This window comes from Tasmannia lanceolata, unplaced genomic scaffold (genome assembly GCF_043159265.1).
Source record: "Tasmannia lanceolata isolate RefF3 unplaced genomic scaffold, GAP_Taslan_0.1 ptg000013l, whole genome shotgun sequence".
In the NCBI taxonomy this organism is placed as follows: Eukaryota; Viridiplantae; Streptophyta; class Magnoliopsida; order Canellales; family Winteraceae; genus Tasmannia; species Tasmannia lanceolata.
In genome coordinates, this window is record NW_027518690.1 from 13,625,329 (window position 1) to 13,645,252 (window position 19,924).

The 19,924-nt window shown below is 39.2% G+C and overlaps 1 protein-coding gene and 1 pseudogene across 1 annotated transcript in view; one reads left to right on the forward strand and one right to left on the reverse strand.

Annotated features, from left to right (window-relative positions):
• PYD2 (pyrimidine 2) overlaps positions 1-19,924 on the forward strand; it is a 78,663-nt gene that overhangs the window by 12,252 nt on the left and 46,487 nt on the right. The window contains exon 6 of the mRNA XM_077394221.1: positions 10,603-10,723. Coding sequence (XP_077250336.1) covers positions 10,603-10,723 — 121 coding nt within the window. The remainder of the gene's footprint in view (positions 1-10,602; positions 10,724-19,924) is intronic.
• Positions 5,589-8,762, reverse strand: LOC143890545 (4-alpha-glucanotransferase DPE2 pseudogene; annotated as a pseudogene).

A 19,924-nucleotide genomic window follows, 5' to 3' on the forward strand; every position in this document is an offset into this window, starting at 1 on the left:
TCTTGTTCGGCTTGATCACTATCTTCATGGTGTTGTTCCATATTTGTACTTACATCATTGCGATGTTTGTGGCTCGGAGTTGTCTCGCCTTTGTCTTTATGTCGTGAGGCTGTCTCATGCCTCCCTTATGCATATGTTGTCCTCACGAAGCCGCGGTCTATTAGCTTGCTTATAGTCTTCATCCTTATCTCTGCTTGCTCGTTGTTGGTCCTCTTCAGTCTTCTTCCCGGTCTCTTATGGAAGATACACTTAGTACTGAGGACCCTACTATTCGTACTCCAGCTATGGCTACTAGTTCCCAGCCGCGTCAGGCTGCGTCGTCGTCTTTGTCTTCGGTGGATGCGTCATTCCCACCGATTACTACTTCCCGTCTTGATGGATCCAACTATTTGACTTGGAAGATTGCTGTTGAGACATATCTGAAGGCCCGACGAAAGATTTCTATTATTCGTCGTGATCCCCCTCCTGAGACTGACCCTACCTTTGATGATTGGGATGTAGATGATGCCCTTGTTCGTACACTTCTATGGCAGAGTATGACCCTTGCCATTGCTAGCACTATGATGGATCTCCCTACTGCCAGAAAGGTATGGGAGCACACTGCTGCATTATATTCTGGTGAGGGGAATGTCGCCCGTCTCTGCGCCACTTACTCGCCCTGGATGGGTCACAGGTGCGGTGATTCTACAGTCCATGATTACTACAGACAATTTGTCTCCTATTGCTAGCAACTGGATGTTCTTATGCCTCTCACCACTGATCGTACCATAGCAGCTATACAGCGGGATCAGCTCCGTGTTGTTCATTTCCTTGAGGGTCTTGGACTAGAGTTCGCTCATCTTTGACAGCACATCCTTGGGTCTAGTACTGTACCCACTCTTCAGGAGGTATTTTTACGAGCTCAGCAGTGTGCACTTGGCATTACTGTTCCTACTCCCGTGGATGTCTCGACTACTGCTGCTTATGGCACCGCTGACCGCCCTTCCCGAGGAGGAGGCACTTTTGGTCGCGGCCGTTGTCGCGATACTAGCCGAGGCGGACGTGGTGGCGGCCGAGAGGGTGGCCGTGGAGGTTGAGCTCGGCCCTATTGTACTCATTGTAGGCGTGAGGGTCACTATCACGAGACATGCTTTGATCTCCATCCTGAGCTGCGTCACACTCCAGATCCTTGTGTGGGCCGTACTGCACATCTTGCCCTTCTAGATTCGACTGCTCCTATTGACAGCCCCTCACAGACATCACTGGCTACTCAGACCGATCAGATGGTCGTCTCTCGTGCCGACTATGATGAGCTACAGCGTTTCAGATCTGCCAGCCCGCCTCCTACTGCTGGTCTTGTTCAGCCAGGTAGTTCTCCTTCTTCATTCCTCTCTAGTTCTAGCTCCTGGATTATTGATTCGGGAGCATCTCATCACATGACAGGTACCCAGTCATCCTTACATGATTTTCATCATGTTGTTTCCCGTTCTATTACTCTTGCTGATGGGAGTACCTCTCCTATCACTGGTGTTGGCAGTTGTTCCCCTTCACCAGGCATTACATTATCATCTGTGCTATGTGTCCCTCAGTCACCTTTCAGTTTACTTTCTGTTAGTCAATTAACAAAGCATCTTCATTGTTCTATCTCATTTTTTCCTTCATATTGTATTTCTCAAGATCTCTCGACTGGGAGGGCGATTGGCTCGGGCTGTGAGGTGGATGGCCTTTATCGTCTCGACTGCACTCCGTCCCATCCGATTCTACATGGCTCGGTCGATGCATACTAGTGGCACTGCCGTCTAGGTCACCCGTCTATGGAGCGTTTACGCAGGATTCCCTTCGTTTCTTCTTCATCTATTAGGTCTTTTCAGTGTGAGGCCTGTGAACTTGGGAAGCATCATCGTGTGCCATTTCCCTCTAGGACTGTTAGTCGGGCTTCACACCCTTTTGCTCTTGTTCATTCTGATGTATGGGGTCCTGCGAGGACTACCTCTTTATTTGGATTTCGCTATTTTGTGGTCTTTATTGATGACTATTCACGCATGACATAGACTTATTTAATAAAAGATCGTTCTGAAGTTTATTTTGTATTTCGTGATTTCTATGCTGAAGTTAGTAATCAATTCTCATGTGATATCCAATGTCTTCGCACTGACAATGCAAAGGAATATTTCTCTTACTCAAATGGTTTTCAGGAATTCCTCTCTTCACGAGGCATTCTTCATCAGTCCTCCTGTGCTTATACCTCTCAGCAGAATGGAGTAGCTGAGAGGAAGCTTCGCTCCTTGTTAGATGGGGCCCGGACAGTACTCTTTCAGATGCGGGTCCCTAAGACCTATTGGGCTGATGCTGTACTTAGAGCATGCTACCTGGCGAATAGGCTTCCCTCTTCGGTCCTTGGCGGCACCTCTCCGTTCTCGATTCTCCGTCCTACCTCTGACTCTTTTCCTCTTACACCTCGAGTTTTTGGCTGTGTCTGTTTTGTCCACGTTCTTGGGTTAGGATTAGATAAGTTGGATCCTCGGGCCAAATAGTGTATCTTTTTAGGTTACTCTCGGACCCAGAAGGGTTATCGTTGCTACAGCCCCCGCCTGCGACAATCTTTTGTCTCGGCGGATGTTACATTCTTTGAGACTCAGTCATTTTTTAGTTCGTCCATCTCGTTGGATCCCTCCCCTTCTACACTTCAGGAGGATTCCTCGCATACTCCTGTTCTTCCTCTTCCGGTTCTTCCTGATCCCATCCCTGTTTCTATACCTCCGGTGTCCAGTTCCTCCCCTACAGTTGATTCTAGTGTTATGCTGACGTTAGCGCCTTGTGCAGCCCTTCTACCTCCACCATTGAAGCAGTATCAGCGTCGGGCCAAATTTGCTGCTCATTCAGCCCCGCATGAGCCATCATCATCTCAGCCGGAGATCCCCACTTCTGAGGTACATTCTGACTCTTCCATTGCCTCTCGCACTCGGTCTCGCAGTACTGCTCATCCCATTTTCTCTTTTGTGTCTTATGACTTTCTCACCCCTGTATTTCACAGTTTTGTTTCGTCTTTGTCATCTATTTCTCTACCTAAGACTCTACAGGAGGCACTTGATCATCAAGGATGGAAGGCGGCTATGGATCTTGAGATGTAGGCCCTTCAGGCCAATCAGACATGGGATTTGGTCCCTCTACCATACGGTGCTCGCCCAGTTGGTTGTCGCTGGGTTTATGCAGTCAAGCACCTTCCTGATGGCACCGTTGAGCGCCTTAAGGCTCCACTTGTTGCCAAAGGGTACACGCAGACATATGTGATTGATTATGGCGAGACTTTTTCACCAGTTGCAAAAATTCCTTTTGTCCGTGTCCTGCTATCTCTTGCTGTGAATCATGGCTGGCATCTTCATCAGTTGGATGTAAAGAATGCCTTTCTTCATGGTGATTTGGAGGAAGAGGTCTATATGGAGCAACCTCCTGGATATGTTGCTCAGGGGGAGAGATCTTGTCTTGTTTGCCGTTTGAGGAAATCCATTTATGGTCTCAAACAATCTCCGAGAGCCTGGTTTGGGAAGTTCAGTGCTACACTTATTCGCTTTGGCATGAAGCAGTGCGCTGTTGATCACTCCGTCTTCAGTTTTCAGTCTCAGGCTGGTTGTGTTCAGTTGATAGTATATGTCGATGATATCATTGTCACTGGTAGCGATACAGATGGCATTCAGAGGCTCAAATCCTTCATTCAGACAGAGTTCTCTACTAAGGATTTGGGTCGTCTTCGGTATTTCCTGGGCATTGAGGTTGCCTATTCGACTAGGGGTATCTACCTCTCACAGAGGAAGTATGTTCTGGATCTTCTTGATGAGACAGGTTGTTTGGGAGTCAAGCCTGCCTCAACTCCTATGGACCGGAATATGAAATTACTCCTTGAGGGGGGAGTCCTGTTAGAAGATCCAGGGCGATACAGACGCTTAGTTGGTAAGCTCATTTATCTTACCGTTACACTCCAGATATTACCTTTGCAGTTAGCGCTGTTAGCCAGCATATGAGCTCACCTCGCACTTCACACTGGGCTGGTGTACTTCAGATATTGAGATATCTGAAGAATTCGCCAGGTAAAGGGTTGTTATTTCAGAGGCATGGGCACCAGAGAATTGAAGGATACACTGATGCAGACTGGGCAGGATCTCCGGCTGATAGGAGGTCTACTACAGGATATTGCACCTTTGTTAGAGGTAATTTTGTTTCATGGAGAAGTAAGAAACAAGATGTCGTGTCTAAATCCAGTGCCGAGGTAGAACATAGAGCTATGTCTCATACGAGTGGCGAACTCATGTGGCTACGTTCCTTACTTTCAGAGATTGGATTTCCTCCTCCTTCTTCTTCTCCAGCTCAGTTATACTGTGACAACAAATCCGCCATTTACATTGCCACGAATTCAGTCTTCCATGAGAGGACCAAACATATTGAAGTGGATTGTCATTTCATTAGAGATTTGATTCAGCGAGGCTACATATCTCCTGTGTTTACCAGATCTACAGATCAATTAGCAGACATGTTCACGAAGCCTTTAAGTAGAGCTAAGTTAGTTGATAATTGTAACAAGCTAGGAATGTTAGATATCTACATTCCAGCTTGAGGGGGAGTGTTAACAGGTCTTTAGGTCTTTATTGTAATGACCAAGGGCATACTTGTCTTTGTACTTTACTCTTTATTATTTATATTACATGAGTGAGGGGGAGAACCCTAACTCAATCTTTTCTCTCACTCTTTACTTTCTCTCTTTTCTCTACCTCTCTCAACACTCTCCCATACGAGCCACTATATATATTATATATCTTTGGACAAGTATACCCCTCTAAGAGCATATTACATTTAACAAAAATATTAGGATTTCAACAATACAGTCAACCACGTGAGAAATGTAGCATATAGAGTTTTAACATGTATGAACATCTAAAGTACCGTTGAAACTTCTGTTCGTACATGACTGAGAGTCCAAGAAGAGGTATGGGTAATCTACAACATTGCAAGGCTTTCCTTTTTGGGAGATCGATTCAAGTTGATGACTTGAGATCTAAGTCAAAAATATCGTACTCGAGAATTTTCCGGCAATGGAAAATCACAAGATATATTTTTGTTTTTATTTTTCTGCTTTATATCCTGAAAAATGATAAAATAAAATAATTTAAAAATCTATAATTTAAGAAAAAATAAGACATAAAAAATATAATAAAAATATCGCGAAATTAATGTGATATTATTGCGTCATATGATTAAAATGAAGATATCTCTATACTTTTTAGAATCTGGAGATTATTTCAGGATTTTGTCGTTTTATCAATATGTTGCGATAAAATTGCGATATTTTGTCGGAGATATTTGTGACATAGCTTGAAATATCGTTCTCTGCCCATTTTCAACCTGCTTCTTTGGAAAGTAAGCTGCAGCTGTGCCTGTGTTTTCACTCCTATGCCTGTCAACTCCTATTAGAGGATATGACCTCCCACTACTCGTAACAAGATCGTTTATGATGAGTTTGTGATCCCCCAGCAAAGACTCCAATGTTACGTGCACACGATATCTCCAATGATGCTTTGGATTTATTGGTGATTATTGATTGTCTCCTCCACCGCAGGTCACATTGTGTATTCTTCTTTCAATGCTAACAAGTCTTGGAGATGGAAAATTGCCCACATCGTGGGAGCTTCAAATTGCCCACTTGATTTAAGTTTGTCGAGAATTTTTTTTTGTGCTGCAGTCCTCCTTGAATATATAGCAAAGCTTTTGGTATTCATTGAAGAAGTTTGAGGCAATAACCGTCCAAAATCTCCGAACTTGCCGTGCAAAATTTCTTGTCTAATATATGGACGGCTTAAGCGATCAAAGTCTCATCTCTCAAGCTCTTCCTAACTTAGGAGGATGGACGGTCTGAATTTTCCTACAAAACCAGTAATAGAGTGTTCAGGAAGCTCCCAGATTCTAAAGAAGCATAAGATTTGATATATTCTCTGTGCCGTGAAATATTTTGCCGTCTGAGTCAACCAGTCACGCCACCAAGCGTAGTTATTTTTGACATTTTGCTCCCAGTTTATAAGTGGGGAAACCCCATTTCTGTCCATTTTGTCAAAATAATCTGGAGGTGCGCCGGTAGAAGTGTTCATACGAAACAAATTTGGATACACCTAAGTATCTACACTATTACCGTGCACTCCAATAGGTAGATCTCCTTTCAACACTACTTTGTTCTTTCTTGCATAAGACAAGCCAAGACAAGCTTCTCGAGCTTTTCTTTGGAATAATGTGCAGACTGATCCCACTGGGTGTGATTATCCTGCAAAAAAAAAAAAAACAGAATGACGCATAGGGTTTAAAGCTAAACCAATCCTTGTTCCCACCAAAAAAGTTCTGGAAGGAACTAGAAGCAAGTATTGCATCCTTCTCTAATGAGAAAATTTCCTTAGTCATCGAAAGTTTAGCAGTCATAGTAGAGCCTCATAATCAACATCCTTTCCATCCAGCTGTTCTGTCTCCTTCAAGATCTCTTGCTTAATATTTTCTGAAAGTGCCTGTACTCTCAGATATAAGGGATGCAGTGAAAATACAGAGAGAGAGAGAGAGAGAGAGAGAGAGAGAGAGAGAGAGAGAGAGAGAGAGAGAGAGAGATATGAATCCCACCATTTCCCATGCACCGATGTATCATTAATAGGCAAAAGCTGAGCCAAATGAAAGCGTGAGTCAACTGCTCAGTCAACAAGTAACTTCAGGTCGAGAAATTCTCCGACTCCAAGGTCATCATTTGACCTAATGGAGAACATATGGATAGAGACACCAGCACCTCTCCATAGAGTCTCCCGAAAGATTCTGTCAGAGAGGGAAATGTTTCTTGGTGGATTTTTTGATGTTGCCTCAGCAGTAAGTTTGTGATTGGGACCAATTTCCAATGAAGCATTTCCTGCCTTGTCCTTTTCTATAGAGAATTCATCTTTCTGAATCAGGCAATTTGCCTGCCAAAAGGAGTCCACCTACATAGCTAAGTTTAAGTCCATCCTTCCGTTGTCCTAACTGAGTGGAGCTGCCAGTAACATAATCTAATATACCATCTTCTATCTTCGGGCAGCTAATTTTGAACTGAACATTAATAGAATCTTTTACAATGATTATCAAAACCTAGATGAAATAATGTCAACTTCTCGCCCAGACTCTAAGAAATAGATTAGAGACAATTGAAATTTAGAGCAGCAGATTAAAGTCTAACGGAACCCGATATATCAATATATAATCAGAAAGCAATAAAAAATTTGCCACTTCCAGAAAAGAAACGCAACTGGAATTGGCTAAATTTCACAAAAATATCCTTCCAACAGAAAAATGAGCAGGACCCAGTTTGCAACAAGTAAAACCCCATTCTAATCTAGTGAAACCCAGCTGAAATAGGTTTGATTTTTTCCCTCTTTCTTGGATGGAGTGTTTTTTTTTTTTGGGGGGGGAAGAAAGTGAGCAATCTGCGGGTGGGTTTTAGAGGACAAAAAGATTGCTTTCAAGAAATGTGGATCACATTCTCTTGGACAGTGGAGAAATGAGGGTTGGGAGGGCTCAGCTGGTCTTTCCCAAGTAAGCTAACGTATGAATGCTTCAAAATCCCCCTTATCTTATGCAACTAACATCGATGCTAGTTGCAGGCGCAGGCTCTGCAACGACACCCTAAACACACAGAATGCTGACATTTCTGCTTGTCTAGTGTGCCGCTGCAAAGCCTGCATCTGCAATTTGCATTCGTCATGCTACTTATATTTCTTTTATTAAATAAAGATGGAAGTATATGAATATGCGTCTTTTATTCCTACGAAATATTGAAGAGGCCTCGATTCCTAATTGAAAATTTCTTCAGTTGAATGAACTGAGGAATCATGCTATAATCATCACATGTAATTAGAATCCATCACTATAGGCAGTTAAGATAGTGATCTTAGTATCTTATTTTTCATTGTAATACAAAGTCATGCACTGCACTTAATTTAAACCCTACCCTCCAATAACGCTTCACTAAAATTTTCGAACTTTGGTGTAAGCGTTTTTGGTGGAGGCTCGGGAGAAAAAAGAAGAAGAAGAAGAAGAAGAAGAGGAGGAGGAGGAGGAAGAAGAAGAGAGATGAAGTAGAGTTAGAAGAATTAGAAGAACCCGAGAGGGAGAAGAATTTAATTAAGCAGTAATCAATCAATAATCATCAAAAGTAATAAAAAAGTCACACAGTAGCCTATACATAGGCATTTGACAATCACAAAACACTAAATATCCCTAAAATCAATAAAAGACCCAAATGACCTTAATAAACCCAACAAATCCAAAACATATCCCTACCGAACAATAAAATACCAAAAATATCCCTATGGGCCCCTGAGTGCGGCCGCTCCTAGAATATGTCCGCAATGGACGTCTACGACCCTCATCAATTCCTCCCCGCTGAAAAGAACTCTCACCCGGAGAGTAAAGAGTCTCGTATTGCTCCAACATGTCTGAGTCCAAACGACGAGTCTCCTCTGTAAACCAAGTAGCATCAGATTCTGGTCAACGACGTTACTTGACAATATAGCGCTGAAATCCATCCTGGTGTGACGTAATGATCTCATAAGCAAGTATAGCATCGATTTGGTCGCCATGAGGCGGTGGAACTGTCGAAACCACATCACTGGGGCTGGAATAGAAGAGCTGGCAGTTTGAGCTGTAGAAACATCTGCCGGCATAGTAGGAGGCTCGGAAGTAGCTCGATATGGGATAAGGTCTTCTATATTTAAGGCAGGACTGATATTCATATTAGTAGGTAAGTCTATTAAATATGCATTAGAGCCACACTTACTAATGATGCGGAAAGGTCCAATGGTTCAGGCGTGCAACTTTTTAAAGGAATGATGGGGGTAATCCTCAGGACTTACATGAACCATAACATAGTCCCCTTCATTAAATTCGAGGTTCCTACGATGTATATCAACGGCTTGTTTATAGTTAACATTACTCACAACAATCCTGCGACATATATTAGCATGTAAGTTAAGGATGTGTTGGGCGAACGAATCGGCTTGACTCATATGGATGTATGTGCAGCATGAGTAAAGGTACAAGATCAATGTGCCGCAAAGGGTGACTCCATGGACACTCTTGAAGGGATTCTCACCACTAGTTTAATTAATCGAACTATTGTACGTGAACTTAGCAGTTGCTAATAAAAGATCCTAGTACGTAGACAGTCACTTATCAGACATCTCAACAAATCACCTAGACTACGGTTAACGACCTCAGTCTAGTCAGTGGATGAAATGTTGAGGATTACTTCAATTGGGTCCCATAGAGCTTCCATAGTTTCTTCCAAAAATAACTGAAGAATTTGACATCTCTATTTGACACAATGGAAACAAATAACCCGTGAAGTCTGGTGATCTCCCTAAAGATTAGTTTAGCAGCCTGTAAGGCATCAACTATCCTGCTACACGGAATAAAGTGAGCCATCCGTGAGAATCGATCTACTACCACGAGGATAGAATCATGTCCTCAAGCCGTCCTAGGCAGTCCAAGGACAAAGTCCATGCTGATGTCTTGCCATGGGGAGTGTGGAATAGGCAATGACATGAATATCTTGCTTCTTAGCTTTCTTTAATTGACAGGTACGACATTGGGACACAATGCACGCTTTGTCTTTCTTTAAAGATGGCCAATTAAATCGATCCTCGACTAACGCGATTGTTTTATCTCTGCCGAAGATCCTGAGATTATTTACCGTCGATAGAGGTTGTTTGGGCCTTAGATTTTTTCTTTTTTTTCCTTATTTTAGATTGTGATTGGATAGTTTTGCTGCCATATTTACATATTCTCAGTTAGATTGTGTTCTATTATTTGCAATGCATGTTTAGGAAGATTTTTAATTTCATTGTTGAATTGTCTCAACGGTTTGCTTAAAGTAAATATCCTGACATGGTTGACTTGCCTATCGAAAGCATAGTCTGTTTAGAGACTGATTTGTGCTATTTTATGTTATGATTAACCCATTAAGCTCCAAATGGTTCTCCGGAGTCCGGAATAACTAGCGAACCCATAGGTTTGCACCAATTTGGTATCAGAGCCTCCTAGGGTTTGCACTAAATGATGCAGATGGATTCTTTGGTCATAAAAGGAAAAGAAAACAAACCCCCTCTTATCTAGGCCTTTGGCAGCATTTTTACCATGCACTAAAAGGACTTAAAGTAGAGGGTAGAGAAAAGGGGGGCATCTTATCTCTCGCAACTTTTATTATTGTAAAAGACTCAAACAAAACTTGAAAAAAAGTACAACCATGCCATATACATGAGTAACATTTCCATTGAACTGAATATACCCTTATCTAGTAAACAAATACAGTACTATGATGTGCATACCATAGCTGATTACACATACTATCATTTCATAGTCTGTACATTCTTTTTCGCAGCAACCCCCGAATTTCATAGTCCTATGTGTCTTGTTTTCTTGTGCACGAAAGTTAATGACCACTCGTTTGAGTGCATTGTCTAGTCCAATTAGTTAGTAATTTGGTTGATTTTCCACTTGAACAAATTCCTATCAATCAATGTTTGTGGGAAGGTGCTTGGCTATGGTATTTCATCAAGTTCAATGTGCATGCAGCTGGAAGCAGAAGCAACTGCTAGAGCTATTCGTTTGGCAGGTTTTGTGAACACACCCTTGTATGTAGTTCATGTGATGAGCATTGATGCCATGGAGGAAATTGCCAAGGCTCGCAAATCAGGTCATTAATATGTTTTCTTTTCAATGCCTTTAGTATATTGTAGCCATTGGTGATGAAGCTTTGCATACCCTATTGTGGTGTGTGTTGTACCTTCTTTTCATCATTTTGTTTTCAAATGGTTATGTATTTTAATGCCCTTGTGTATACTAGACACTTGTTCGTACACCTAGGGCGTGTTCGGTAACCATCTAAAAAGTGGTTTCTCCCAATTTTATAGGCGTCAAAATGAGTTGGGAGATAAAAATCCCTAGAATTTTGTTCGGAAGCCTCGGCCCATCACGATCCGTTCCTAAAATTTCTCATTTTTCCTTTGTTATGCGATGAGATTTTGCAGAGTGACTCGGAATCGTTCCACATATGTCATCAATCCGCTTCTACCCCGTTTTGTATAGTGAGAATGAGAAGCCTTCCCGAACACGCCCCTTCTGTTCACTTGGATCAATCATACTATTATTAGCCCTTGTGCGTCATGTCTGCAAGTATTGCAGTTGGGACCTTAATCTGATAAAACAGAACTTGAAGCGAGCTATTTGAGGTTGACACAAATAATCTTAAGCAATTAGGTTCGAAAACAACAATTTATGAGTTAATTTTAGAAGAAAATGCCAAAGGGAAACTACTGCTAAGAATAAAAAGTGAGACAAAGAAGAAATATAGGGAACATCATGGAAGCTTGAGCAGAGAGGGAGACATATGTCGCCAATGTTTCGTGGGAGCTATTTGTTATATATAAGGTGGTTGATGACTTTCAAGCATTGAAAGAAAAAATAAGACATGAAACTAAAACCCTCTACAATGCTACACAATGACATTGCATGGCTTAACCCGTGCTGCAATGGCATCAATAAAGCGAAGCTTGAGGAAGAGTTTTAGATTGAAATCTCATCTGCCCTCTAACATAACTTCGATAGGTCCTACAATCATTGATCCTCAAGTCTTCATTCCAATTTTAGATTACTTAACAGTTAACACAGTGATGGGGACCACACACATGAAGAGAGTAAGGCTAGAGAGGTTGGTCTTCAACACATACTCAATTGTGGCCCACATGGACCACAATTGAGAAGAAAAGGTGGAGCAAGAGGGGGAGGGGAAATTTATTAGGTGGTTTGACCGTGATCAAACAGTTGATGGGGACAAAAGACCCTTTCTTTGGGCTTTGTATTCCCTAGGACCAACATGTGATGGGTCGATTAGTCTGGTTTAATTTTTACTTAGTTAAGAGTCTTTTAGAGTTATTGTAGGAGAAGTTATTGTTTAAGATTATTAGATTAGTATTGTATTTGAATTTTTCTTATTTTGGTTGATTGTATTAATTTTTGTAATTTTCTATTTCATTTGCTCTTTTGTTGGAAAGTCTTAGAGTTGGAATACTAGGAATAGTTTTTAAGAAACTCTAGATTACATAGGATTTTGAGTTTCCAAATTTAATTGGAGACTACCTATATGCAATTCGAGAGGTTTTCCCTATATCTGTACTCCTTTGGTCAATTCGATGATGAACTGAAAAAAAGATATGCATTTTACTTGCAACTTATGCATGTGACGTCCTCTTGTCTTAGTGTGATGCCCTGACAACCCTATGGTATGATGCCCTTGATAATCTATCTCTCTTATTCTTCTATCTGAACGTATTTATGTCCAAGATTTTAAATTTCGGTTTAGGTATCCACGAAAACGGAAACATTTTGCTTTCTGTGTGAAATTTTGGTGGAAATCCTTTAAAATCATTGAAACATATGGAAAGAAATGCAATGATTGAAATCAAGGTTTTAATTTCGGCTTCAGTTTCGGTCGGCACGGAAACTGAAACATTTTGGTTTTGGTAGAAATCTGGTAAAATCACGAAAACGTATGGAAACATATGCAAATGATGAAATTTTTAATCTTTTAAAAAACATATGTAAGTGATGGAATTTTATGACGAAACTTTGGGAAATACTAGAAAATGCACAAATACATACTTAGAAACCAGCACATAAGCAAGAAAGCCTAATGGCTTAATCACATCAAATACTTAGGGACATGTGTTGTCGCACATGTCTCTACAGTAGAGTAAAAAAGAAGTACAATGTAATGAAGTATAAGAGTTCAATGACCGTTCTCCTCTCTATGGATCCCAACTATGTCAATGCTATAGTGTTTCGAGGTATTATTGGTCCCATGCCGATCTGCCATCCTATGTATAAGAGACAGTTACATTCCTGTATTGTTCAATGCTGTTGGCTACCAAATATCATTCCCTAGATTATTGAAATAAAATGCAAATAGTAACATCTTTCCATTTTTTGTCGTTCTGTCCATTTTGGTCGAATTTCAGGAATTTCGTTCAAATTTCAGGAATTTTGGTTGAATTTAGGGAATTTCGGTCAAAACTTCGGGGAAATAATTACGTAAAAGGAAACCATGTAGATTTCGTTTCGGTGGGGATGTAAATCGAAATATTTCGGAGGAATTTCTAGGAAATTTAAAACCGTGATTGAAATTTAAGTTGAAACTTAAGGAAATACTAGAATAAGTACAAATACATACTTATAAATCATCACATAAGCGAGACAGGCATCCATAATGGTTTTATAACATCGAACATCTACTGACATGTGCTGTCGCACATGTCTCATAATTATGTAGATTACATATTTCACAGGTAGATCCCGTTTACCTTCTTCATGAATTTTTTTTTCTCTAAAGGATTCATTTAGCCGACCCCAACTAGCTTGGGACAAAGGCTTTGTTGAGTTGAGTTGAGACATATTTCACAGGTAATTCATATAAATATGTACACAGAATGCATGCACTACATTTCACATGCAATTCTTAATAAAAAAATTGTAACGATCCATTCTGACGGGTCGCTACGAACAACTCAACCTATTAAAACCACCATTTTTTTTAAAAACATACTAAACACCATAAACCTGCCATCTACAATATTATTCCAAATAGAAATAGTCTTAACAACAACTAATTAAAAAAAACATAGAGTCTGAAACCCAACATAAACTCAAAGTCTCAAAACAAACATATGAAACTCCACTAGCAAAAGAAATAAAATCCAGGGAAGTTGACGGATATTGTCGTCTCCCTCGTCTTCACTATTTATTTTTCGACCCACTCCTTGGACTCAAGCTTCCTCATTTGCAAACGCTCCCTCTTCCACGTTCTTCATACCTGGTGGGGAAAAATTGGGTTACACAACAGTTTGTGATAGAGACGATATCAGTATTGGTTACCAATTAAGACAATAGATTTAAATACATGTGTATAGGTTAGAATCAACAACAAGGATAAATAATAGAAATGAATGCTGAGTGCAGACATGCTGGAAATTGTAAATCCATAGGGCAAAAGAATCAATTAAGGATAGTTAAAACCATGGTTTAAAACTTCGGTTTCGGTAAATGTTTCGGACTTTCAAAAAACAGAAATTTCGACCGAAATTTGGTAATAATTTAAAAATAATATTTAATTCATTTTGGCTGCAATTTTGTAATATCTTTAAAAAAAAAAAAAAAAAAAAACTACAATTTCTAGAAATTTCGGCCGAAATTTGGTAAAGGCCGAAATAAGGAATTTTTGGAAATTTCGAAATTTCGGATTTCGGTCGAAATTTAAAACCATGGTTAAAACTATAAGAACGGAATAGGAATCGAACTATATCAACATAAAGAAATCTGAACTTTATTTAATACGTTTCTGGTTTATCATTATTGACATACCTTTTAACCAAGACACTCCAGCTCCCTAACTTGTTGTCTTTGCCCACACGGTCCATTCCGCAGAGACATTTTCCGATAGATCATACTGCCTAGAGACTTATAGTCTTCATAGGATTCCAACATCAACGAGGGGGTTGCGCGATCCTCCCAAGTTGTATTTTTTTATTTATTTATCTTGCAAAATTTCCAGAGATGGCTCTACGGCCTCCCATCACCCTTCCCCATTTTCGTCTTCATTTCTTTTGTCATGTATTTCTTTCTTTGTCTTCTTAGTCTTTCCGTATACTTAAATGAGGGTGGTTATTGGGTTCACATCTTAATAAGCAATTAAAATTCTAGATGACATATGGTTGAACAATTTAAAATAAGTTAACGAAAAGTAAATAACATCTAACACCATACACAAGTCTCTATCACTATTGAATTAATTGAAACACCATACTGATGAGGTCTAGCTATCACCTGCCTTTAAACTTACGAACGTGGAGAACGTAACGGTCCCTGTTAGGGAGTGGAGTGAAGCAGCCTGAAGTCAAATAGTAGAGTGTAATAGTGTGAGTTTAATTAAATCTAAATTTTTTCCACACACCCACACTCTCTACATAATGAAGTCCCATTTTGGGGAACTACCAAGCATACAAGTGGAACAACACTCTGCTGCCCTGTTTTTGGCCACACAAAGCATGCACACAATACACCACTTGCTGCCCTGGTTTGGGCACAAAAATACACCTACATAATACACAATTTGCTGCCCAGATTTGTGCATAAAATGTACACTCACAACTACTAACTGCTGCCCTGTTTTGGGGTTCAAAACATGCACTCAAAAACACTATGTTGCTGTCCAGATTTAAGGGGTTAAAATTGCACAACAACTTATCCAAGTGCTGTCCAGATTTAAGAGGTTAAAATCACACAAAACTGACCCAAGTAATGAGGTGATACTCGTAAACCATTTTATCCATCCCAATATATAAGACCGATCCAAATACTGGAGTAAATGCATGCAAGATTATTTAACAAGTTACATACTCATAGTACTGTATTCTAAAACTCATTTTGATAGTTCTATACACATAACATGGATGAGATTGGAAATTACCTAGAAAGTTATTCAGTAGCTCCATGTGCATGAGATTGGAAAAATGCGAAGAAAAGGAACTCATCGAACAACCTTATGCGCATATCACCAAGGAAATGTAAAAAGGAAATCCTTGAATATTCAGTGCTCATAAAAGAAAACAAGCACCGGATGTCCTATAGGTGCAGTACTGATAAGATAAGATATACTAAAAAAAAAAATCATTTAATGGCTTATGCTTATATTACTGTTAAGATAGTGAATATAACGTATACAAAAAATTTCATTTAATGGCTTATGATTATATCACTGATGGGATAGGGAATACATAAAAAAATCATTTAGTGGCTTATGCGTATCTCACTGATGAGATAGATGCGCTGATAGGGATGTCCAAGTGTTATGAAATTAAATGGGTTCATACACGTTACCATAGGCATATTAATACTGACAAAAATTAAAAGATTTATCTACAATATTATATGTATACATGTGCTGGCAAAATTTATGAATTTATATATGCTAATATTTGAACATGCATACACAAATCACTGATTCATTGCGTATACTTTAACTAACAAATCTCGGGTTTATACGACTGTAAGTATATTTACTTACACATTCATTAAAAAGATTATTGATTTTATAAATATATCTTTAACTGCCAAAATCTTGGATTAAATAATCATACAAATATACACATTGAAAATTAACAGTGAACATACACAAAATCATTTATTTTCTACGTATACTTTAACTGTCAAGATTTTGGATTGCTACTAATACCCATATACACATCGAAATCAGCCGTACCCATAATAAAACCATTGTTTATAAATGGTTACACACTACTATCAAAATCTATAGGGTATATACCAAATTTAAACAGTACATCCGTACGAAATTTATGGGTTTTATGAAACACCCTAACTGTCGAATATTAAATTTCTCTCTCTCTCTCTCTCTCTCTATATATATATATATATATATATATATATATATATATATATATATTGAAAACTAAGATCTCACATGCATGGATGAGAAAAAATCAGAATCAACCCTAGAACTAAAGAAAACCATGATTTAAAACATAGAGACAAGGGCACCAAGGTACTTACTTGTTTGGTAATGAAAGGAACAAGGGAGGTTGAAGTGATATGATTGAGTAGTCTCCTTGTCTTCTCTTCCTCTCCCTCTATTCTTCTATTCCTTTTTTTTGAACGTGAGTCTCTCTCTCTCTCTCTCTCTCTCTCTCTCTCTCGTTCTCAAAAATTGGGCGTGAGTGGGTGGGAGAGAGAGAGAGCGACATAATTTTTTATTATCCCCCCTTTTTGATTTTTTTGGTGGGATTACATAAAGCAATCCCAACCAGGAAGGCAACTTCCCACAATAGAATCCTTTTGGATCTCACCTCACAAGCAAGACACTTGTCTTTCTTTAAATTAATTTGAATTAAGAAGAAAGTGGGTCCCACACATTTGTTTGAGGAGTATGCACGTTTTCCCATAAAGGGAAAACATGGATTCTCCTCCTAACGAGCAATTGGAGATCCTATAAAATCTCCCACATGTTGATCTTTATCCCTAAAAATCTTCTATTTTATCACTTTCCTATATTATTTCAATGGGTATGATTGTTTCCTTTCCATATTTATATTTACTATTTCTTAAATTATATTTTTAGTGAATGAAATATATACTATATCATTGGGTTTTTTTTTTTTTTTTTTTGAAATCTTTGGGTCTTTTCATATTTTTAGTTACTTCGATAAGTTGTTTAATGGAGAACCTGTAGCAAATTTGGGAGAACTTGATAACGCTTTTGATGATACAAATCGGAGGTTTGTTCGTAGAATCCGAACATCAGAGTTAAGAGTAGCTATGAAAAATATGAAATTAGGTGAGGCTAGGGGGCCTGGCGATATTCCTATTGAGACTTGGAGATGCTTGGGTGATGTAGGTTTAGTTTGGTTAACTAGATTATTTAACAATATTTTGAAGACTAAGAAGATGTCTGATGAGTGGAGGAAGAGTACATTAGTACCTATTTATAAGAATAAAGGGGATATTCAGAGTTGCACCAATTACCGGGGAATTAAGCTAATGAGTCACACCATGAAGCTTTGGGAGAGGGTAATTGAGCATAGACTAAGAAAAGAGATTAAGGTGTCAGAGAATCAGTTTGGCTTCATGCCCGGACGATCGACTATGGAAGCTATCTTCTTGATTAGGCGGTTAATGGAGAGATTTAGAGAAAATAAAAAGGACCTTCATATGGTTTTCATTGATTTGGAGAAAGCGTATGATAGGGTTCCCAGGAGTGTTATGTGGTGGGTCCTTGAAAGGAAAAAAGTGCCTACTAAATATGTTGATTTGATTAAGGATATGTACGATGGAGAAAAAACTAGTGTTAGAACCACGAATGACACGTCTAGTGAGTTTCCAATTACAATAGGATTGCACCAAGGATCAGCTCCAAGGATCAGCTCTAAGCCCTTATCTTTTTACGCTAGTTATGGATGAGCTTACGGAGGGTATCCATGATGAGGTGTCGTGGTGTATGTTATTTGCAGATGATATAGTATTAATCGACGAAACCAAAGTAGGAGTAAATGCTAAATTAGAGTTATGGAGAACTACTTTGGAATCTAAAGGTTTTAGACTGAGTAGGACTAAGACAGAATATATGGAATGCAATTTTAGTAATGTAAGGAGGCGGGACGAGGACGTAGTAAATATGAGTGGATAGGAGGTACCTAAGAGAGATATATTTCAATGTCCTCGTTCAATTCTACATAAGGAAGGAGAGATTGAAGAGGATGTTAACCATAGAATACGAGCAGGTTGGTTAAAGTGGAAGCTTGCCCCAGGAGTTCTGTGCGACCTTAAAACCCCTACCAAGTTGAAGGGAAAGTTTAATAAGACAGCTGTGAGGCCAGCCATGCTGTACGGCTAAGAATGTTGGGCCACCAAAAAGTAGCATGTGCATAAGATGAGTGTAGCGAAGATGCGAATGCTTAGATGGATGTGCGGCCACACAAGGTTAGATAGAATTAAAAATGAAGACATTCGTAAAAAGGTGGGGGTGACTCCAATCGAGGAGAAGATGAGAGAGCACCGCTTAAGATGGTTTGGACGTATCCAACGTAGGCCTTTGGATGCTCCGGTGAGAAGAGGTGACTCCTGCCAAATTGAGGGAGTAAAAAGAGGTAGGGGTAGACCGAAAATAACATGGGTAGAAACAGTGAGGAAAGACTTGATAGCTAGGAACATAACAGAGAACATAACCTTGGATATGATAGAATGGAAGAAAATGATCCACGTAGAAGAACCCAACTAGAACCAGGATTAGAGCCGGGTAGATCGCTTTTACCTTCTTCATGAATTTTTTTCTAAAGGATTCATTTAGCCGACCCCAACTAGCTTGGGACAAAGGCTTTGTTGAGTTGAGTTGAGTTGAGATTGCAAGTGGGCCCACACTCCTTTTTAGGATTGTGCACACGTTTCCCCATAAAGGGAAAATGTGGGCCTCTTCCCATTTAATTATAGACTTTTTGTTTTCCTTGTTTTAAGTAATATTTTCCATGGAAACTATTTTCACAACAAGTCTTCTATCCTTCCCTCATTTAGAGAATTTAGTTATATCTTTTTAGTAGCCATTGATTCTAAGATCAATGGATCTAAGTTAATCAAAGTGGAAAAAGTGACTAAATTTTAAGATCGAGGGTTGATCAACGATGGATCGACTTTCTCCACCCTCGAAAATATGATCTAATGATCCAATGGCGTAAATCTTAAGGTCTCAAAGGAGAAGTTTAATGGTAGTCATTACAATAATTATGTAACATGTACTAAGGTAGTATACCTCTAATGCACTTACGATTTTGATTTTGGTATAGGAAAGGTGGGGATGGAAACAAACACATTTTGATCATTTCGTGTTGGCTTCATTGGTAATTTAAAACCATGCCTATGTTAAAAATCTCAGTTTTTGTTACCTCTTTGCTTCCAATCTTCATATCTCGCTTGATATCCATTTTCAAGTTTCATATCAATATTGAATTGTTTTCATGGTTTTCTAAAATCACGATCTGATTGTGTAATTGGTCCCACCCCTCACTAATAGAGAAATTGCTGATTTTTTTTCTGTTGAGTTAATTCCTGTGCTAGTTAGTAGACTGTTCTCGGACTTTGCTAAAAGATCTGGATCGTAGATTTTGTTGATAATTCCTTGTACTTCCAATCTTTTCAAAAAGTAATCATGGACCCACGTCAATCCTGATTAAAACTAATTATAAATCTTCTACAAACCGATCTTGGATTCCATCTACATCATTTCCTACAACCTGTTTTTTTCTTACAATTTTAATTCCTGCAGTTTTCTGAAAATACCTCT